General features: G+C 40.3%; 1 protein-coding gene across 1 annotated transcript in view; it reads right to left on the bottom strand.

The window, feature by feature from the left end:
- Positions 1–21,240, bottom strand: part of cunh18orf63 (chromosome unknown C18orf63 homolog) — a 41,552-nt gene extending 20,312 nt beyond the window's left edge. Inside the window, exons 1-13 of the mRNA XM_074693312.1 lie at positions 21,113–21,240; positions 20,632–20,710; positions 19,969–20,025; positions 19,763–19,874; positions 18,504–18,545; positions 18,247–18,323; positions 17,986–18,098; positions 17,235–17,331; positions 16,896–16,981; positions 14,743–14,929; positions 12,918–13,754; positions 12,703–12,792; positions 8,463–8,573 (exon numbers count right to left, since the gene is read on the bottom strand). Of these exons, the coding sequence (XP_074549413.1) occupies positions 8,463–8,573; positions 12,703–12,792; positions 12,918–13,754; positions 14,743–14,929; positions 16,896–16,981; positions 17,235–17,331; positions 17,986–18,098; positions 18,247–18,323; positions 18,504–18,545; positions 19,763–19,874; positions 19,969–20,025; positions 20,632–20,710; positions 21,113–21,240 (2,016 nt within the window). The remainder of the gene's footprint in view (positions 1–8,462; positions 8,574–12,702; positions 12,793–12,917; positions 13,755–14,742; positions 14,930–16,895; positions 16,982–17,234; positions 17,332–17,985; positions 18,099–18,246; positions 18,324–18,503; positions 18,546–19,762; positions 19,875–19,968; positions 20,026–20,631; positions 20,711–21,112) is intronic.
- Between the last annotated feature and the right edge of the window lie 294 nt (positions 21,241–21,534).

The following is a 21,534-nucleotide window of genomic DNA, read 5'->3' as shown; positions in this document are numbered from 1 at the left end:
TCTGCTGACCATGGCTCGAATGGAAAAGGTGAGTAACGTTAGCTTTTGGTTTTACTGGTTTGTTTTGCTTTCTAGGGCTCTCTAGGCCTTGATTCAGAGGGAACAGGTCAGTGGATGGAGTAGGACACAGGGTGAGATTGAGTACTAGCGCTTGGTTTAACTGAAGCTACATGAGACCACTTCCTGGCGTTCTTGGCTTGCTTCGTTCTGTATCAGGGTGCGAAAATGAACGTTCATAAACATCTAAACCAGCTTGACTAAAGCTGTACTTCTACTAGATCTGTCTCTGGTCCGTCTCAGACCGCTGTGGTTTCCCTGCCCCCTTTGGCCCTCAACACGAACTAGCTGTTCCAGGATCAGGGCTGCTATACTGCTGGAGGTTTTCCTGTCCTAATGATGGACTCTCCTCATCCATGTTGAATTCCTTGGTCTCTGAACGTCCATGACTTGTTAACTCCAGGCCGGGCTCCACAAATCTGATTGAACCTAGTCTTGATGGTGCTGTTTAAAACCTTCTCTGAAATCCCTAATTTTACCGGCTACAACAAAAGTGATTGAACAAGATGGCAATCCTAAAAGTCGAACAAAAGTTTTCAAAGTTAACAAATACTTTATTGGAAACTGAGAAAGTCTTATCAGGAAATGGAGCCCATGGTAGATAAGAGTCTGATATCTGCTGGAGACTTCCAGAAAGGCCCAGATATCGCCAGGTTCAGTTTCATTCGAAGGTGGAGTCCAAGGACACACACATCGAGCGTGAAAGGAGCAACAAACAGAGATTTCTCTCTTTGTTCTGTGCTGTCAGGAAACCTTTTGTCCTCTTGTTCCCCTTTTATTCCTCTGCATAAACAGAAGAGAAGGAGAAAAGAGGAGGATGAATCTGATCAGACCCGCGGGGACAGCTCGATTGTCTGTGCGGGAAGAAAAACTGCTGCACGGATAATAGAGGAACAAAGTCATCGCCTGGAGGAAGCACTGGAACGTCTCAGAGACGAAATGTCAGCGGACAAAAGCAGCAGAAAGCTGGAAGCAGGGAGACGACCGGATCAGTACTGATCCAGAGTCAGGGCGGCTATAGGTACTTTCTGATGTTGAGTCACAAAATCCACAACAAGACCGGTCTAAGGTCCTCAAATCTATCAAAGTAGGCTCTAAAACTTTAGGTGTGACCTTCTCCCTGTGTTACCCGTCCAGCTGATTTGCAGACTCTCTTGTATCAGAGTAACTTTTAACGAGCAGCACTCATCATTAACCTTCTCCGATATTTATAGTTTGAGCATTCAACGTTTTGGAAACAGGACGTTCCCTCTGCCCACTAACGGTGAGTGAAAAAGCTATAAATAACACACACACACTCACACACACATGCACACTAACACACACAGGGGCAAGTACAGGCAGCATAAAACTCACAGTTAGCTGGTGCATATCCATCACTCTGACTCCCTTCTGGTTCCAGTCCCACAGAAACAAAAGAGTCTTTGTGCAGGATCTGGACCGAGTCTCTCCTCTCTGCAGCTTCGCCAACTTCTCCACATGAGGATTTAGGAATTAGGTAATAAAAAAGGAGGCAGTAAAGACAAATCCCACAGCTTATGAAACACCCACAAACCGCAGCGAAACACGAGCAGTGATGGAGATTTTTGCTTTTAGAAAGGAAGGTCAGTGTTGACCTGCAGAGCCGGAGAAATCCAGAGACAGATTTGATTAGAAGGAACCACCAATGGTTTCCTCCTGAGGGAGCTTTGTAGCTTCTGTTTTTTTCTTTTTAACCAGATTTCTTCAAATTAAGCTGCCGTCTCCACTCTCAGCCCCGTCATTGTTCCTCCGTCAATTCCTTTGAGTTCAAGCTTTGCAACCATTCTCATCCCCTGGAGCCCAAACACTTTGGTTTCCTGTTTGAGGTCCGGTGGGTTTTAATGAGGACGCCTCTTGGTCCAAGTTGGCATAGTCCTTCCCACCTCTACCTCTTGGTAAATGCTTTCACCTTGGTGCGTTTAGCACCAGTCCAAGAATTTCACAAAGACATTTCTTGTGTTAACACAATCAGACTGCAAAAGACACATTAAACATCTGTGATATCAATTCCACAGATGCAAAATCTCACAGAAGCATGTGTGATCAGACAGGACCTCAGAAGATAAACACAGAGGGTGATCCACATTAGCCGGCTGTCCTTGCATGTTTCTGGGTAAAAGACACTTCCCAACCTGCTCCTCTCATTGAATGAGTTGGCGTCCTTGCCATTTGACAGAAATTTATGCAGCTTACATACAAGGCCCAAATTGCCTTGACCTTGAAATGCAAGGTTAGATTTTTGTTTTGAAGTTTTTTTAAAGGAAAACTTGAACCTGTGATTCCCCTCATCTTTTCTCGATCCTCTACACTGGGCAGCAGGTCACACTGGCCATCTGTACTGTTCTGTACCAGACTGTAAAAACATGGACGTAGTGACCTCGTCGTCACCCGTCTGTTTCTGAAACGGAAAATGAAGCACATCAGCTATCGCAGACATATTGATGGTGGCAAGGGCTTTGCGTACAGCTATAGGGCGCCTGTCAGTCATGTGTCCCTGAGCCGTGCCTCTGATTGGGCGAGCTCACGATCTTAAAATCCTCTTTATACAAGTGAACCAGGCTATAAATGGGTAATTTCTGCTTTGAAAACGTCTTTTGTTGGCTTGGTGTGTATGTGACATCCGGTACTGCCAGAGCCAGCCTCAAGCGAACACTCGAGAAACAGCAGATTTTAGCACTTCAGCATTGTCTCATATTCTTAGACCAGAGGTTACTGCTTGTGCCGTACTTGTGGTTGATTTCCCACCACAGCGCCTTTCCCTGACAGGCCAGTGCAGCTCACAGCCACACTACTCCAATATAAATCAGGCATAAGGCACATGCACAAAGTGTGGTTTTAATCAGAGTACCAGAACACGGCCATGACTTTAGTTACTTTTTTACATTAGGTCGTTTTGGTCCAACACAACCACCGCCATAAACGTCATGGATTATACATCATACCCTTGTCATGTACGCTTGCTTGTCTGTGCATAAAGTGTACCGTTCAAAAGCAAACCTCTCCAAAGCAGAGAAATCTGAGCACGGTACACTTGGGGCCACACTGGCTAAAGGAAATTGACTTTAGGGTTGAAGGTGCTTGGGTACGGTACGAATGGCACCAGATGAGCTTATTCTGTTGGGGGCAGTCGGACCTAACTTTGCAGAGCAGATGGACCTGCCTGATTCAGTTTCTGAAATCCTGCCGATCCATCTTGCCAGGCTCCATTGACCAACAAATTCACTCAGCTAAATTCTGACCGGCCCAATCAGGGAAGAGAATTCCTTTGATTCTTAAGTTGACTTTACAAAAACGGCAGCAGTCGTCTAACGCTGTTATCACAGCTGTTTCTCATGTTCCTGTAGTTCGTCTATTGTTTCTCAGCAGCGGCGCACATAAGCTACGTTATACGGTGGCTTGATGTGGATTGGTCTGTGGTGAGTGTGTCAATCAGAACGGACGTTCGATCACCAGCTGCTGATTTTTTTGAAGGTCCCTTCCCTGAAAACAAATCCAAAGAGCTGCTACACCGGATAGACCAGTGAAATATTTCCATGGCAGATAGATAAAAATGTTGGTCTGGTGTGACCTGGAATCATAAATATTAAACAAGATGACCTCTCACACTCGCACTTATTTAGACTAATTATCAGCTAAGATGAGCCCTGAATCAGGCCACACCCCCTGGTTGCTGAGAAAGTTAAATTTGGCTGAATATCAGTTTGAATGTATTTATATTTTTGATGATTCTGAAAGAAACGTTTCATGTTTTGTTTGGTCGTAAATCTTTTGAATTTGCTTGTTCTTTGCTCTCCTCCTCCTTTTTTACTTTTTTAATATTTCATAGTTACTCCCCTCACGCCATAACCATTCTGTATCGTAACACTTCCACTGATGGATTATTCCGCCTCCTTAAAGTGACGGATTATTTCACACTGAGTGTGTGTTTTAGATTCCAAGTCACTCAGTTTAGTTTAGTTTCTCCACTTAAAGAGCCTCCTCACAGACAAGAGGTTTCTGTGACACCCCACTTCAAGCTGACAGATACAGCCATACACAACTGTGTGTGTGTGTGTGTGTGTGTGTGTGTGTGTGTGTGTGTGTGTGTGTGTGTGTGTGTGTGTGTGTGTGTGTGTGTGTGTGTGTGTGTGTGTGTGTGTTAAATCTTTCACAGGGTTGATGAGACTCTCGGGGAGGTGAGATGGAGCCAGATGCTGCACGGTGTTGATATCCAGAAAGTGAATTGATTGAACAGCTGACAGTGACTTCACCTACAGAGAATCCGACTCCTCACACACACACACAGTCACTCACACACACTGTCAGTGTGTCTAACATACAGGAATTCTCAAGCGCAGCAAACCTCAAGATTTAGTTTCCTGAAGGGGAAAGCTGTCAAGGTGCGTTATGGGAAATATCAGACTTCACACGGAGCGTGGAAGATGGAGGAGCTGATGTCACGGCTTTACATAAATCACACACATCCCTTGATACACACACTCACACACACACACACACACACACACACACACACACACACACACACAAAGAGGCCAAACGTTCAACAGGTGGCTGCTGAGATACGAGGAGTCAAACTCTAAACATTCAATCTGAGAAACTGATCATTCTCAGCTCAACACACTCCAAAATCTGTGTGTGTCAACGCTCCACAAAACAAAATTACTCAGAATAAAAAGTCTCAATGAAAATAAAACAACATCTGAACATGAAATTCTTTCTACTGGATCACAAAAACATCCATATTTTTGTAAAATAAACTTGTTTACCATCTTTAAGCAGTCTGTGGTAGATGAGCCTGTAATATAATATAACTTGCGCTGATGTGGAGAAGTAAAGTCTGTACTAAATAAAACATTGCGTTCAAGCTAAGGTGACTTTAAGGAGTAAAATATTCTTTAATTTTCTCTTTCATCTTCTGTCTTTGGTCTTACCTCTTTGTCCCTGAGCTTAAAATTCTGTATTTATTCTGCAAGGGAGGTAAAAACACTAAATTTGAGAAGAAATTTTTTTTTTAAACTTGTGAAATTATTTGTCCATGCAGCAATTTAAGGAATTAACTTTGCAAGAAATCCTTAAATAAAAGAAGGGAAAGTAGGTGGGGCTGCACGGTGGCGCATCGGTTAGCGCTGCAGCCTCACAGCAAGAAGGTCACGGTTTGATTCCCAGCTTGGCCAGTGGGCCTTTCTCTTCGGCTTCCTCCCACAGTCCAAAAAACATGCTCATCAGGTTAATTGAACACTATAAATTGTCCGTAGGTGTGAGTGTGTGAGTGAATGGTTGTCTGTTTCTGTGTCAGCCCTGTGATTGGCTGGCGACCAATCCGTACCTCACCTCTTACCCAATGAGAAATGTGATTATTTTTGTTTAATAAGAGATCTTGTGCCAAAATAACTATTTTTGTAGTATTGTTGGACATAAAGGGCGTTCTTCTGTCTATAGAGTTGTGGTTTGGGTCGTATGGTGTCTCTTCCATGTTGTTTTAACATGTGTTGCAGAAGTTTGAGCCATTCAGTTGGTTACAATTACCAGTTTCCAAATTAACTGATTTCAACAGCTTTTTCATAGTTTGAAGTAGGGATGAACTGATGTTGATCGTCCGTGTATCAGTGCCCCTCAAAGCTGGATTGGTAATGCTGGGAAGAGATCTATGTTGCCGATCCAGGAAAACAGCTCTGTGCCTTTTTTTTTTCTTTTTGAATAATTTTTTGACGGTAAAAATTCAAATTAGGGCTGTCATTTTAACGCGTTAATTAGATTAATTAATTACACCGCAAATTAACGCGTTATAAAAATTAACCCAGATTAATCTGGAGCCCAAACCTGCAGGGCGTTCAAAGACGCACTTATTTTCAAATGTCTGGTATTTACAAACCGTTTGTCCTACTTGGAAAAAGTGGTGTTCTCGTCAGATTTTCAAATTTCCGACGGTCCCTGAATGTATCACACCTGACGTCAGCAACATGCTTTAAGGGGTGAAGCGAGAGTGATACAGTCCACGTCTCGTTTATTCACACGTCCTTTTTGAAAATCTGCAGAAAATCAACCGTTTTCTTCTCAATTCTGTAAAAAAACAGATAATTCTACACTCTTTACTGTATTAAACAAGCCCTGAATGATCGATGTTTGTCCTGTATTTAAATCTAAAGAATCCTTTGAAAATTTGCTTCCATCTTCCTGGTGTCATGTTTCAGCTTGGGGCTGCTCTGCACCAATGAGCAACAGTTCGTGTGTTCAGAGCATGTTAAACTGAAAATACTTCACTTTTCTTTGATCCAAGACTTGAATTAAGTGTTTTGTACATAGTTCCTCACAGTTTTTAGTCTTTAGCCCTGGTTCTCCTGACCTCATAGAAGTATAGAAGCTCATATTGCAGTGAAAATTGAGTCCACATCGAGTAAAAAGTGACAGAAGCAAAAACCATCCTAAAAATCAAATCAGCTTATCTTAGGTGCAGGACTGTGTAGATTTTGTTATGGTAGATTAAGTTAAGGTAGGTTCATGTGTTCCTTATGCCTCAGGGTACCTAAAAATGTGTTGTATATATTCCCACTTTATTTTTTAAAGTCTTTAAATGTAATTTTAATGTCCTGGAATTCAAATTCTTTGTTTTGGGACCTTAAGCAGATATGAGATTAAAATGCGATTAATTAGATTAATTAATTACAAATCCTGTAATTAATCAGATTATTTTTTTTAATCGCCTGACAGCACTAATTTAAATATTTTATAGTTTTAATAAAAATTAACTTCAGTAATTCCAAATACTCATTTTTAGCCTTTTATCCAAAACAATACCAGTCTTATCCCACAGTAGGTCATGCAGAATATTATTTAACACCGGTATAAGATCAGTATCGGTTGATACTAAAGCCCAGGTATCGGAACCAGAAAAGCTGGATTGGTGCATCCCTAATTTCAAGATCCATTGACTGAATGAGAAAAATAAGACATGTTCCTGCTCAATTAAACTGTAAACTCAAAGATAAAAGCAAGTGAAATGCTTCCAAAACAAAATTATACTTGTAGCATGTCTCAGTCTCAAAAGTTTTGTCTTCGATCTTAGAATTGGCCCTTTTGTAAAACGAAAAAAGTGCTCCTGAAAAAGGGTCTCATATTTGGGGATTCTTTGTATTAAGGTTAAGTTGAGCTCATAAACACAAACATATAAAGGCTTTGGGAGCTGGCTCATACTACTTATTCTCATGGTTATGGTAAATTTCTTGTTATTTGTTTTCATTCTGTAGTTTTTCACTTCGATAAGAAACATATGGTTTAAGATCCAGCAACTCATCCTACAGAAACACTTTCAATGATTCTCCCTGCTGGACTGAAAATCTATTTAAAAAACCCTCTTCTGCTTTTGAATCCAGAAAAAAACGAATGTCTGTGTTTGCGTTGGAGTTATATTTAGAGCAGATAACTTGTCTGTTATCAGGAGAAGAGCTCGTCTCATTAAGTGGAGTCCTGAGATGTTTGTACTGAGAAAGTCTCTCTGCTCAGGACGGCAATCATCAGAGCTCTGTGTGTTTTCACAGAGAGAGTTTAGTTATCTTAGCCCCGTTCCCAGGAAGAGACAGATCAGTAAAATACACAGAACTCAAGACAGACTCATTTTTCTTTGAATGTTGAAATAATTACACAGTAAAATGAATTATAACTCCTGTCCTGCTCAAAGACACATCAGGAAAATGAAAACAAAACACTGACACACACATTTAAAGACAAATAAAAGTGGAACAAATGCTTTAGTAAACACAAAACTGAACAGTTTCTGTATAAATAGTGTTTTCACAAGAAAATAGAGGTTTCAATTTCACACGAAGAAGAATACTTTTCAGCTAAATTTACTTTTTTATCCCAACCAGAACAAACCCTGAACACAGAACACTCTCCTGTCTGCTCTCTCAGCTCCTGTATTTACCCAGAGGCAGAGAATTAAGAGACTAAAATCAGAGTTTTTAACCTGAGCTACTTTTAATTAGACAAATTTCCAAAAATGTGTTTGAAAAATGGTCTAAATTCCCCTTTAAAGCAGAATGTTTGAACTGAATGACATCAATACAGGAGGTTAGAACATGGAAATCCTCCTGTGTGAAAAAAAGTGAACATTAATCTATATCTCACTCCTCCTGTTTGACAATGAAAACCCTTTTGTTTCATAAATAACAAGTTGCACTGAATGTCTAACCAGAAATACTCCCAAGGGTCTGTTTCATTTTGCAGTTTCAATTTCTCCCTCCTTGCTCTCCTCTTCCCTTTTTACCCCGATTTTAAAAGACAATTTTACTTCATACACTCATACGAGGAGCTTAGCACAGCATAAATACTTTAAAATACTGTGTTGAGAGTGTGTATGTGTGTGGGGAGGTGTCTTAGGTCTCTACCAGACAGGCCATGACCTTCAGCATCAGCTCCTCCTTCCTGTGTTTGGCGCTGACGGTCACGCCTCTTTCCTTCAGCCAGGCCAGCAGGGTCAAAGAGCTCAGCTTCGAGAGCTGGAGAGAGAAGAGAAAGAAGGTTTGTATAAAGGAAAAGACACAAAGGAAGTGGAAATAAAATGGGAAGACAGGGAAAGTAAGCCATGAATGCTTCCTAAAAGTGAAGCCAAAACACACAGAGCTCCCCCTGCTGACTGGACTCAGTTTAGGTCATAAACCCAGCCTCCTTCATGTTAATATATGGGACATGGCTAAGACTCAAAAATCAAATAAAAGGTCAAATAAATGTTTGTCAAACAGGTTTTCTTTCATTATGGTCAGTGCTTATCAATTCAATCCATGTCACAGTATCAATAGGGTTTGCTATGAGTAAATTATTTGATGCAAATACAAAAATGTTAAAAAACAGAAAAGCAGCAAAAAGGGGGACAAGTGCAGTTTCATTTTTACAACTAACTTTTCTTTTTGAGATCAGAGTCAGAATTCTGTCTTTCATCTTTAAAATAGTCTTCAAACTTTGAATTCTGTCTTTGGTCTTTAAATTCCCTTATTTGTCTTTGATCTTTGAAATTTGTCTTTGCTCTTTAAATTTCATCTTCAATCTTTGAACTCTGTCTTTGATCTTGGATTTCTGTCAACGTTCTTTGATTTCCTTAATTTGTGTTAGTTCTTTGACTTGTCTTTTATTCTCTTTGATCTTTGAATTCTGTCATTTGTCTTTGAACTTTCAATTCCCTCATTTGTCTTTGATCTTTGAATTCTTTCTTTGATCTTTGAATTCTTTCTTTGATCTTTGAATTCCCTCATTTGTCTTTCGCTCTTTGAACCCCATCATGTCTTTGATCTTTGAATTCTTTCTTTGATCTTTGAGTTCCGTCATTTCTCTTTGAAATTCCAAATTCTGTCTTCTGATCTTTGAATTCAGTCTCTAATCTTTGATTTTATGTGATTGATATTTTAATTCCATCATTTGTCTTTGATCTTTGTTTGATCTTTGAGTTCCGTCATTTCTCTTTGAAATTCCAAATTCTGTCTTCTGATCTTTGAATTCAGTCTCTAATCTTTGATTTTATGTGATTGATATTTTAATTCCATCATTTGTCTTTGATCTTTGTATTTAATTATTTGTCTTTGATCTTCGAATTCTGTCTTAAATCTTTGAGTTCTTTCTTAGATCCTTGAATTCAGTCTTTTGACTTTGACCCTTGTCTTTTATTCTGTCTTTGACCTTAGAATTCTGTTTTTTGTCTTTGATCTTGGATTTCTGTCAATGTTCTTTGATTTCCTTAATTTGTGTTAGTTCTTTGACTTGTCTTTTATTCTCTTTGATCTTTGAATTCTGTCATTTGTCTTTGAACTTTCAATTTCCTCATTTGTCTTTGATCTTTGAATTCTTTCTTTGATCTTTGAATTCTTTCTTTGATCTTTGAATTCTTTCTTTGATCTTTGAATTCCCTCATTTGTTTTTGATCTTTGAATTCTTTCTTTGATCTTTGAATTCTTTCTTTGATCTTTGAATTCCCTCATTTGTCTTTCGCTCTTTGAACCCCATCATGTCTTTGATCTTGAAATCTTTGTTTGATCTTTGAGTTCCGTCATTTCTCTTTGAAATTCCAAATTCTGTCTTCTGATCTTTGAATTCAGTCTCTAATCTTTGATTTTATGTGATTGATCTTTTAATTCCATCATTTGTCTTTGATCTTTGTATTTAATTATTTGTCTTTGATCTTCGAATTCTGTCTTAAATCTTTGAGTTCTTTCTTAGATCCTTGAATTCAGTCTTTTGACTTTGACCCTTGTCTTTTATTCTGTCTTTGACCTTAGAATTCTGTTTTTTGTCATTGATCTTTGAATTCTGTCTTCGATCTCTGAAATTCCTTCTTTGATCTTTGAGTTCTGTCTCTGATCTTAAGGGCAAAAAGCTGCCGGACCAGTAACAATCACTGGTCCAAACCCTCTTCCATATTTAGTCCATGTTTGACAGAAGACTGGTGTTCTCTGGTTGTTCTCTGATGCTCCAGGATAGAAATAAAGTGCACATATAAAACGCTTTTATGTGTCTGGTAGTGAAGCTGTGTAAATAAAAGTAAAGAGAAAACACATCTGATAAATTGTTCTCCAAAACTTGCAGGTTGGAGCCGTAAAACTGATGAATGTTGTTATTAATGTCCCGAGCTCCCTGTGGGCTCGCGGCTCCTCCTGAACCATCCATCACTTTAACAGTCCTCACCCTCCTGAGGAGCCATGTTTGTAAGGAGAGGGAGCAGTGTGCGCGCCATTCATCACACTAACACTTCTTAATGCATCACATTAATGTGCGTCGTTCTCCTCCGCCGTGTTTATGAGCGAGCTGACGCTGTGTGAGTGGACGCGCTGCAGATTCATCACTTCGAGGTCTCTTCTTTTCTAAAACTAAACACCAGGCCTTTCACTTCTTTACTCTTTAATATCATAAAGAAGATGATCGTGTTAGTTCTCCTTTTAAGCTAGGGGTGGGTGATATGACCTAAAATTTATATCACGGTATTTTTCCTTCAAATTGCGATAACAACATTATATTAAAGTTTTCCAACATGAAATAAGAGAAGTCTTTCCAAAACATGATTCTGACTCTGTTCTGTGTTATAAGTGTATGCATCCCACCTAGCAGGTGGACAATGTCTAATACTGGGTTAGAAAAAGACTTCTGCCCACAATGTGCTTTTGAGGGAGAGACGCTTATCTCATTTCAAGCTTGAAGTGCACGATACTGGTAAGCAAACGGTCTGAGGAATGAAGAATATTTGCAGACAAAAAATGACTTGGATGCCAATAAATTTGTTAAAATTAACATTACTAGTTTTTTCGTCCCGTGAGTTTTCCTAATTTATGTTCTGTATGTTTTCTAAAGCCTGTGAGGTTGTCTAATAAAGCGCTTAAGGTTTCTGAGCTTTTATTTCTCTAAACTGCTGTAAAACAGACGGCTGTTGTATGAGACTTAACATTTCACTGATGTGATTTTTCCGCTGCTATCGTCTTTTTTTTTTGGACAACAGACAAACACAGAGATACTGACAGATCGGTGACTAAAGAACAAAGGGCGACAGTTTGGACTCAGACCCTGAACCACGACCAAAAAAAAAACTTTTGAGGTAGTTGCTCGGTCTACAGCTTTGTCAATCCAAGATAGGATTCATGAATCATTTAATGCTGTTTTAAGATATTTATCATCATCAATCACAAGGAGTAAAAACAATAACCTGTCCTGACAGCACAAGGCATTTCGTAGCTGCATGTTTATTCAAAAAAAGAAGGGTAAAAACAAATTTAAAGCAAACTAGCACACGCTTGTTTCCCCTTTCCCATCAGCAGAAACACCTGCTGACATGACAGCGGCCACTCCGTCAAGACGTACCGGAGCAGGCTGGCTATTCATGCCTCAACTCCATCATAACGAAATTAGGCCGTAAAAATCCATAATTTAGCCGCACCACTGTATAGGCCAACTACAGTAGTGACTTTGTGTTGAAATGTTTATTTTGGTGCCACTACTTTTGTTAAAAAATTGGTCTTTATCACATTTTAGGTTTTGAGACTTGACCATAGACACTTGGCTATAGTGACTTACCTAGACGCCTTGTCTGATGTGCCTGAGCTGTTTCGCTTTCGGCACGTTGGTAAATATTTACTCCGTCTAGAAAGTCACGTCACTGACTCAGTGCTACTGGCCTTAAAGGGTTATTTTTAGAATGGCTGTGGCAGAAAAGTGGCTAAATGGACTAAATTATGTGTAACAATGCTTTACCGCTGTAATTACGGCGACGGTGATGAAACCAGTATACTGCCCACCCCTACTTTAAGCTGCAGGCTCTATCACATATACAGATTTGCGTCTAAATATATGGGAATTTTTCTACTAGGATTTTTAAAATTCTTTGATACTTAAACATTTCTCAGTGCTGCGTGCTTTAAAACCTTACAGCTTCTTACATTTTAAATGTTTTCAAAAAATACAGAAGATTATGGATAGAAAACTTTTCATATTCTCTGCAAAAACTTGTCGGGATGAAAGGGGAAAAAGGAGGGCGACATTAGCCAAGTGACAGGTAGAGATACAGTGAAGCGAGCGTGCAGTGCCAATGAAACCAAAGCAGTGAAATGTAGAAATTGAGCATTTGGCTTCAACATTTTCACATATTTTTATCACCTGGTTGCTTCTGGCCATTTTCTCCACATCAGCGACTCGTTTCACAGATTTTGGTTTCTTTGGCTTTGACTCAAACACGACTCCCTGAAACTACAGGAAAGAAAATAAACAGTAAGAATAATTTACAACCTGAGGGTCTGTAATACGTAGTCATATTGAACAGGATTCATTCTTGCCAACTGGTTAAAAAAAGTAACAAATCAAGCCAGACTTACTGTGTTGCTGTCAGAGCTTCCTGTAGCTGTCAGCGGTCGAGGATGCTCAGGTAGAGCAGGCTGTGGTTGGATACTTTCTTGTTCCTGCACCGTTCCACCAGGGGGAGCTGTCTTCCTGGTTTTGTTGCTAGAGATTGGGTTAAACCAGATCTCTGGACGTTGGAGTTCGGACCTGGATTCAGGGCTGAGGCTGGGGAGTCGTTTGAGTTTTGGATGAGGCTTGAAGCGAGGAATGGTTGGAGGAGGAGGAAGAAGAGAAGAAGATGATGAAGATGAAAGCGTGGTTGGCGTCTCCTTTGGAAGCACAGAAAACGTCACCCTCTTCTTTTCCGCCCCGCCTCCAATCAGCTGCTCCTTCTGTTTTTGGGCGCGTAGGATGGCCACGTTGACGTGACGTGATGGACATTTGTTTTTGAAGATGGGGACAAATTTGGGCAGTGGAGGAAGAGGAGGAAGAGGAGGAGGAGGGAGAGTGGTGAAGGAAGAGGAGGAGGTGAAGGAGGAAGCTGGTTGGAAAACTGATTGAGAAAAGTAAGAGGAAGGGATGTAAGGAGCTGAGCGGCGACCAAATGAATCAGGGATTGAAAAGGAGACACCGAAAGAGGAGGAAGAGGAGTCTTGATCTCTGTGACACCCTTGACTTTGTGTCAGTCTGCATCCATTCCCCAGAATCCTTTGCACTCCGTCCTGCTGGGACACAGGCATCCAAGGAGAAGGTTGAGACCCAAACATGGGTTTCACAGGTCGGGGAAGAGGAGGAGGGAGCTGGGTGAGGATTTTCCTGACGGAGCAGGAGGAGGTCAGGTTGATCTGATCTCCTCCTGACACCTGAAAATCCTGAACAGGCAAAAACAGAAAAGTGAGATGACTTCATGAACACTGAATCGAGTGAATCTGCAGCGCTTTATTTGCCGTGAAGCAGTTTTTTGTGAGCTGACGCTGACGCTGAGCTGAGCCCAGTCTGATTTCACTCCATCAAACATTGAAGAGTACTTTTTGAACTCTCTCTACAGTATAAGAAATAACTTTCTGCTCTGACTCATGAAAATAAACTCAGCACAAAGTAACATCCCCAAAGATCGATTCAGCGCCTGTGGAGTGAAACTAAAATATTTATAGAGCTCTGCAGAGTTTCTCCAGTTGATAAAGTCGACTTTGGTTGCAGCCTGTGAATAAGAAAGCCCCAGAATGAGCTCAGAGAGAGGAGGAATAACTTTACTACAGCACGATTTATAGTTTAATCTGTAGGATGAGGATCACAGCTGCTTAGGGAACGCTTAATGTGGAAACTGAACGTGCTGAAGCAATTAAACGAAGATTACTCTCCATTTACCTCCCTGAGAGCTTTTTTGAATATACAGCAGAGATGTTTAGAGGATGTAAACGATGTTTCATACGGATGATTAATTTCATGACAATCCAAACCTCCAGAGATTTAATATTTCTTATCGTCCTCTGATCCTGCATCAGCAGTAGCTTTTTATTAAAAACAAGAAACACATTTCCTCCTCCTTCCTCTTGATATCTGTTTTATGAAACCAACTCCTCAGTATTCAGCGAGGGAGTCCTCCCTCCTCCTCTTCCTGCTCGGGGTCACACCTCTGCGCTCATAAAACTGTCCATGAAGGTTTTACAGAGTAGGAAACACTCTGATAATCGCTTTTCCTCCTTTAGCTCCAACCTTCAACACACGCACATAAAATAACACACCTAGGTGTGTGTGTGTGTGAATGTGTGTGTGAGGAAAGAAGGTAAGAAGATGTTCAGAGGCCTATCCTAAAGCTTAAAACCACATCATTGGTGTCACACCTGAAAACACTCGTACCTGTGCTGTGGCGGCCGTGCTCAGACCGACCGCGCGGTAACAGGGTTTCCTGGTCAGTTGTGCAGGAAAGCCGCACACGCTCTGCAGCCGGATCCTCATGTCAGACAGGAAGTGGCCCAGTGCCCCCTGCAGGTCAACACGGGGGCAGCGCTGCACAGGCTGCAGGCGGATACAGCTCAGAGGGTAGCTGCTCAGGGCGGAGGTTAAAGAAAATAACAAAAAATAATCCTCGTATCATCTGAGCTTCATCTCTTCTGATAAACATCACAAATTAAGAGAAGCTGGGAAGAAACAGGTAAAGTAAAAAGTCAGAATTTTGAGATAAAAGGTTTAGTTTTAGTTGTAATTGTGACAAAAAAATAAAAAATATTCTATAAAACAAGATTCTTGAAAAATGAAATTAATTTAAAAGAAAAAGAATCATGAAGCAGACAGTTGCAGTTAAAAAAAAAAAAAAAGTTGGGGCACAGACGGCCTGGCAGTTTAGGTCACACCCCAAGAGGTCGGTCCTTGAGCGGGTGGCCTGGGTTCTAGTCCAGCCTGTGGCCTGTTTCCCACATGTCACTTCCCACTCTTACCCCCTTTCCTACACTAGCCACTGTATCTTCTCCTGGCATATATATATATATATATATGTCGCTTTTTCCAACTTTCCCATTTTTGAAGCTCCCTGGCAAAGTCTAAACGAGCAGTTTTGATGAGTTGAAAGAAACAAGGTTATTGAATGATTTTTTTGTTTTTGAAACCCTTTTCCTGCAGATGCCGTCTGATGGTTACTGTTCTACCGTCGGCTCCAGTAAGGGTCTCGATTTGGATGGACAGCCAATTGGATCCTCCAGCTCAGCGCAGGTGTAATTTTTTTGGACGTTTTTGTTTCATAATGCTCAGGATCTTTCAAAAAATGTAGAATGACTGTCTTACTACGTCCAGCCTCAGCAGCAATGGCACGCTGCGAGAGGCCTTGCTTATGCAGCTCAACGATCCGACCACATTCAAGAAGAGACAGCTTCTTAGGTTTAGCCATCAGGAGGACATGACCGTGTGAATGCCTGACAGGAAATGAACATTTTGAGCAGATTTTGGCTTCAATAGCCTGTGGTCTTAAACTTTTGATCAGCTGATAAACAACCTATTTGATTTTTTTTCTTTATTGTTTTTATTTCAAGTACCAAATGTTTTTTTGTCACACTCCCCCTTCTTGCCTTTGCATATTGTAGGTGTTCTTAAAACCTCATTAAGATCCAAATGTGCAAAATGCATATTCTAGCAGTTTTTTAACCGGTCTTACGATTTTGATTAGATCCGTAATAATAATAATAATAATAATTATTATTATATATATATATATATATATATATATATATATATATATATATATATATATATATATATATATATATATATAATTACGAGATAAAAAGGTTAGAATGGTTAAATTATGTGATAAAAGATTTGAATTGGGAGAAAAATTCTTAGAACAATGAGACAAAAGTCAAAATTTTGAAGACCAAATTATGAGAAAAAATATAGAAATATAAGATTTATAATCAGAACTGAGATAAAATTACGAGGTTACAAATTGAAAATATGTGATTAAAGTCAAGATTATGATTAACAAGATCAGAGTGATGAGATAAAAGTCTAGGTTATAAAATAAAAAATCAGAACTAGAGATAAAAAATTGGGATCTTGAGATAAAATGTTAGAATATAAGAGATGAAAGCCATTTTTTTAGAGAAATGTAAAAATCATGTGAAAAAAGTTGGAATATAAAGATTTAAAGTTAGATTCATGAGCCAAAAAAAATCAAATTTTTAGATTAAAAAGTTAAATTATGGGATGAAAGACAAACTTTCAAGATACATCCAGCTACTCGTAAAAGTGAGATCTCCACATCCTTGAGGTTCATACCTGTCAGGTTAAATCAGACTTTATTTGATTTGTATATGAGGTCGGAGATGTTATTGTGATCACTCATTTGTAACATCACAAGTTGCATAGACAGCAAAAAGAGCATTAGACAGTGTGTTATAAGCCAGGACTGTGTGTGGCTTATTTCACATTTAGCGGGTGATTGAAAACTTCAAACTTCCAAACATGTGAGCAAATAAACTGAAAACAGTTTTTACTGATTCGTCCCCTTTAAAGGATACGTGAAGAGTCTGTCTCCCACCGGTCTGAAGTAAACGCTGCAGTACACCACCTCTTCCTCTGCAAGATCAGGGAGTCTGTAACCATACTACAAAACACACACAAACACAAAGTCAGACACACACTCTGCTTGAGGTTTCTGCCTGATAAAGAGAAGTTTGACCTCATTTGTGGGTTTAGATGTGACCAGACTGCCGATCTTGTCTTGATGTTGGGTCCCCATTAGCTGGTCTAGAACTACTAATGTTTTCATCTTGAGATAATGTTTGTTGTGATCTGGCGCTGTGTAAATACAGACTGACTGATAAGGAGAGAAAGGCTGCAGGTGTGTGTGTGTGTACCAGGTGGTTCCAGTGGCTCTGGAGGTCTCTGTAGGTCCTAAATGGTCCATCTTTGGGAAGCTGGCGGCTGATGGTGACGATCTGACCCTTCTTCATGCTAAACACACACACACAGAAAACAGCACAGCACAAAAGAGGAAACGCTGACTACATCCTCAGGTGTGTTTAAACAGAGCTGCAGCTCCCCCTGCTGCTCACAGTCTGAATAACACACACCATCTCATCCTTCTGTCTGAATTTAAGTTTTTTTTGTGCCTTTTGATCACAGATCCACAGCTCTTGAAAAACATTTGGAGCAAAAACGGGAATACCTGAGTCTTTACAAACTTTCCACTTTTCTGTGTTGTTGAGTTGATCTCTAACAAAGTTAAATCTGTGTCTTCACAGTTAAAAAAAATCCAATGTCTGAATATCAGGAGTTTAAAGACAGCTCACTCTTTTGTTTTTCTGATGTAAAAAGCAGCGAGAGCTCAGTGAGGGATCTGTTTCTGGACTGGGAAAAGAGAGACTACGGTTAAAATGTTTGAAATTCTCCTCGTACTCGACACTCTGCTTCAATATTTTATAGGAAATGTCAAACATCCAGAGTCGAGTCTGAAGCGTGAGACTAATAAGGCAGAAAGATCTGTGAAGTGAGATGAGGAAAGACGGATTTCATCTCAAATTAAGAATAGAAACACAGTTTGTCCTTGAAGTCAGAGGGTATTACTTTAGATCTTTTTTTTGTGTCCAGCAGGTGGAGCTGTCTCACCTGGGGAGGACGTGACACCAGATGGCTCCCCCTGTGGAGGTCGGGTCGAGGATGGCGTCAGGATCACTGCAGAACCTCCTCAGCACAAAGAGAGGGAGGTCAAAGTCCTGCAGCTGCAAAACACACATACACACACAGCTTTTCTGACCAAATGATGTTTCATTCAGTGTAATTCTGTCGTGGTTTTCTTTAAGGTGGAAATTAAATATCAGAAAAGCAGAGTGCAGATGGACTTTGTATGATGAGTTTTATTTCTCTCACTGTAGTCGGAGGAAGTCTGACTGTGTTAGCTTCGATGCTGATGCACAGTTGTCCCTCGGTGGTGCTCAGCTCCAGGCCTGAATCACAAAGAAAACACTTCACTTCCACTTTATCTCCAGCACAATCACAGATCCTCGGTGACAGTAACTCAAAGTAATCTGGTATTAGCCTGTAATCTGCCGCCCTGGTCCAAAGTGTAATAATAAAGACTTAGAGACAAAGTGTTGTAGAGATAAACAAGCTGCAGTGAGACTTACTGACAGCGTTCAGCCTCCCTCCTTCAGCCAGAAAGTCTTTGCCTGAGACGACATAGAAACAAATATTAACATCAGAGGATAACACAAATTCATATAAGAATTCTTCAGCATGCAGCAGTCAAAAAGGCTGTAAAGGCTGCAACATAACCAGGGGCGTAGCTACAATTAGGCAAACACAGGCAGTTGGGGCCCCAAGATTCCCATTTTCAACCATCAGACCCGATAAAAAAGAAATTCTAACTCAGAACATCAGAGTTTGTGGTCTACCTCTGCCTTGACTCTGAGAATATTTATTATGCTTCTTTTTTGTTTGACTTGCAACTTTAATTTGGTTAAATATGTAGTTTGGATTCAAAATAGAATTCATGCATCACATGCCATCAGGAAAAAATAGGCAGAGGTCCACCAGCAACTCCTGTGTTCTATGAATCAATGTAATAGTTTCTTTGTAGTCGGTAACATGCATTGTGCTATTTTTTCTAAGCCTCAGACCTCACTGATAAAAACAGGAATTCTGCATCAGAACACAGGAGTTGCTCGTCTGCCTCTGCTTTGATCTCTGAGTATTATTGTTGTGATACTTTGCCATGTCAATAGTTACTTTGAGTTTAAAAGATTCACAATGACAGAAACAAAATATCTCATTGAGGAAGAGGTAGACAAGCAACTCCCGTTTTACCAATTCATGCAAAAGGTTTCAGACTTGTCAAACCATTTTATTTTTAACCGAAAATGTGTGTATTTCTTCTGTAAAACTGTAATGTCACCTCACAGGATGCTCAGGAGTTGTTTATCTGCTGCCTCCAGGATGTGGTTAGTTTTTTTCATTTGGGTACAACTAATAATTTCCATCTAAAGTGATCAAAATAAAAGCCAACCACTCTTTAAATTGTGATAGTTTTACAGTTTCCTTTAAGTCCAGAATGTTGTCCGAATGTTTTCCCATCTGATTTGATCGAGCATTAACCACACACCCATATAAACTCACTCACTCTCACACAGTTATTTTATGCCTGACTGGGCTAAAGGTGAAGGATTGATGGAGTGTTGCAATACTCTGCAGACACTCAGTAACCCATCCACACCCACACTAACACTCTTCAGCCCACTGATCGACTGTTAATAATCTACAGACGATGTATGATAATCCCAGTGTCATGATATATGAAAAAGAGCTTCTGAGCTGCAGATGACTGATTCTTTGATCAAAACTAAAAATACGCAGGTGTTTGAACAAGCGAGCACAAACGTGAGAGGACCAGAGATGAGGAAGAGTCCGGCTTTATTCCAGCTGGGAGCCAGTCTGGTGATCAGAGAGTAGGAGAGACAGGCCTGGAGGATTCCTGGAAACACACACTGAGGAGGTCCAACCTACACACACACATAATCCAGTTTCATAACCTAATGAGAAGGCTGAAATGTTTGAAATGATCATAAAAGGATCATCTCCATCCTTCCATCCCACCTGTAAACTGCGTGTTCTTCCAAACACCTGCAGGATGCCTGTTTGAAAAAATGAGATCTGCAGGGAAATAAGACGAAATGTAAAGATTAGTAAACATCATAAACCTCAGCAGACTGCATCCAGAGCATATCAAACTTCCTTCAAATGAATCTGATGTAACTAATATTGTCTACTGAGAGCTGCACATGCTCAGTAGAGACCTGGCAAGATGAAAAGATGAGAACATCAATGACACGAGAACAGCGTGAGAAGGAGGCAATTTTATGTTAGTCAGTGGGATTTCTGCTCCGTGTGTGCGTGTGTGTGTGTGTGCGTGTGTGGACACAGTCACAAGAGGAATGTTTGGAATTTAGACCAGCTATGTTTTGGCAGCGTGTCTCTGCTTGGGAAGTGTCTGCACGCAAACACACTTCTCCATGCCCTGCAGCTGAGGAAGTACTCAGATCTGTAACTACAGAGACTACAATGTGTGTGTGAGAGAGTGTGTGTGAGCATTAGGCTGAAACAACAGAGAGCAAAAGTACAAACACAAACCTTGAGGATTATGGAAAAGATTTTAAACCTGTATCAAGCCCCTCTTTGTGGATAATTCCCAGTTAGATTACAAAAATTATATGTCTCAGAGCTGACGATTTTGTACATGTGTGTGCGTGTGTGTCTTACAGCCATGACTGCTGTTATCTCAGTTAAGGAGTCCAAAGCTGGAGAGGCCAAAACATCAGAGTGCAGAAGCACCAGCTCTCTGTGGACAAACACAAACACACATCAACACAGAGAAGTGAAGGACACACACATTCACAGGGGTGCAGCGTTCAAGATCATGTAACAGTGGAAACGTCCCCCACACAGAGCAGGAGACGACAATGACTGATGTAAGGATTAGTCAGATCTGGTTACACCTGTTGTAGCTTTAACAAAAGACTCAAAACTTTTCTAACTTTGCTGAACACTTCTTCTAGTTTCAGTCAGGCGAAGATTTCCTACATCTCCAATAAAGTCATAAGAAATAAATTCAATGCTGCAAAAAAAGAGACGGAAATTACAGGGTTTCCCGTTGTATTACACTTTTTGTTCCAATTATCTATTTTGACCCAACTGGATTTAACATAGGTCTCAGGTGTACGTTTTCCCTTGGGGTCACCACCTGCAGGTTTTGATCTGCTTGGTCCTCAGTTCCTCCCCCTCCTCCTCCTGCAGGGTCAGAGTGATACTGCAGAGCTTCTTCAGGTCTGGGAGCCCGAGGAAATACATTGACTGATGAGCTCCACTCATCCTGCACAAAGACGGGAGAAGAACTACATTATTTCTATTCTTGGTGGCATAAAAATGCTTAAAACGTAAAATATTAGAAATTTCAAACACTTTATCAAACTTCTAGTTTTCATCAAGTAACCCTGTCAAAATAAACAAATATATGTAACAAACGTTTGTTAAAGATGAAAAAGGTCCAAGCCCCAATATAAAAGAAACCTATGAAATAAAACAGACAGTAAAATTAATACAACTTCCTCGCTTTTTGGCATTTTCCTAGCCTTAGCTAACTAGCTAACAAGCTAGTTTAGTGTT

The sequence above is a fragment of the Halichoeres trimaculatus genome, unplaced genomic scaffold, assembly GCF_033239565.1.
Source record: "Halichoeres trimaculatus isolate MK-OKI-2021-1 unplaced genomic scaffold, fHalTri1.1 fHalTri1_scaffold_18, whole genome shotgun sequence".
NCBI lineage: Eukaryota > Metazoa > Chordata > Actinopteri > Labriformes > Labridae > Halichoeres > Halichoeres trimaculatus.
Note: the sequence above shows the minus strand (reverse complement) of the source record. Positions and strands in the feature narration are given on the sequence as shown.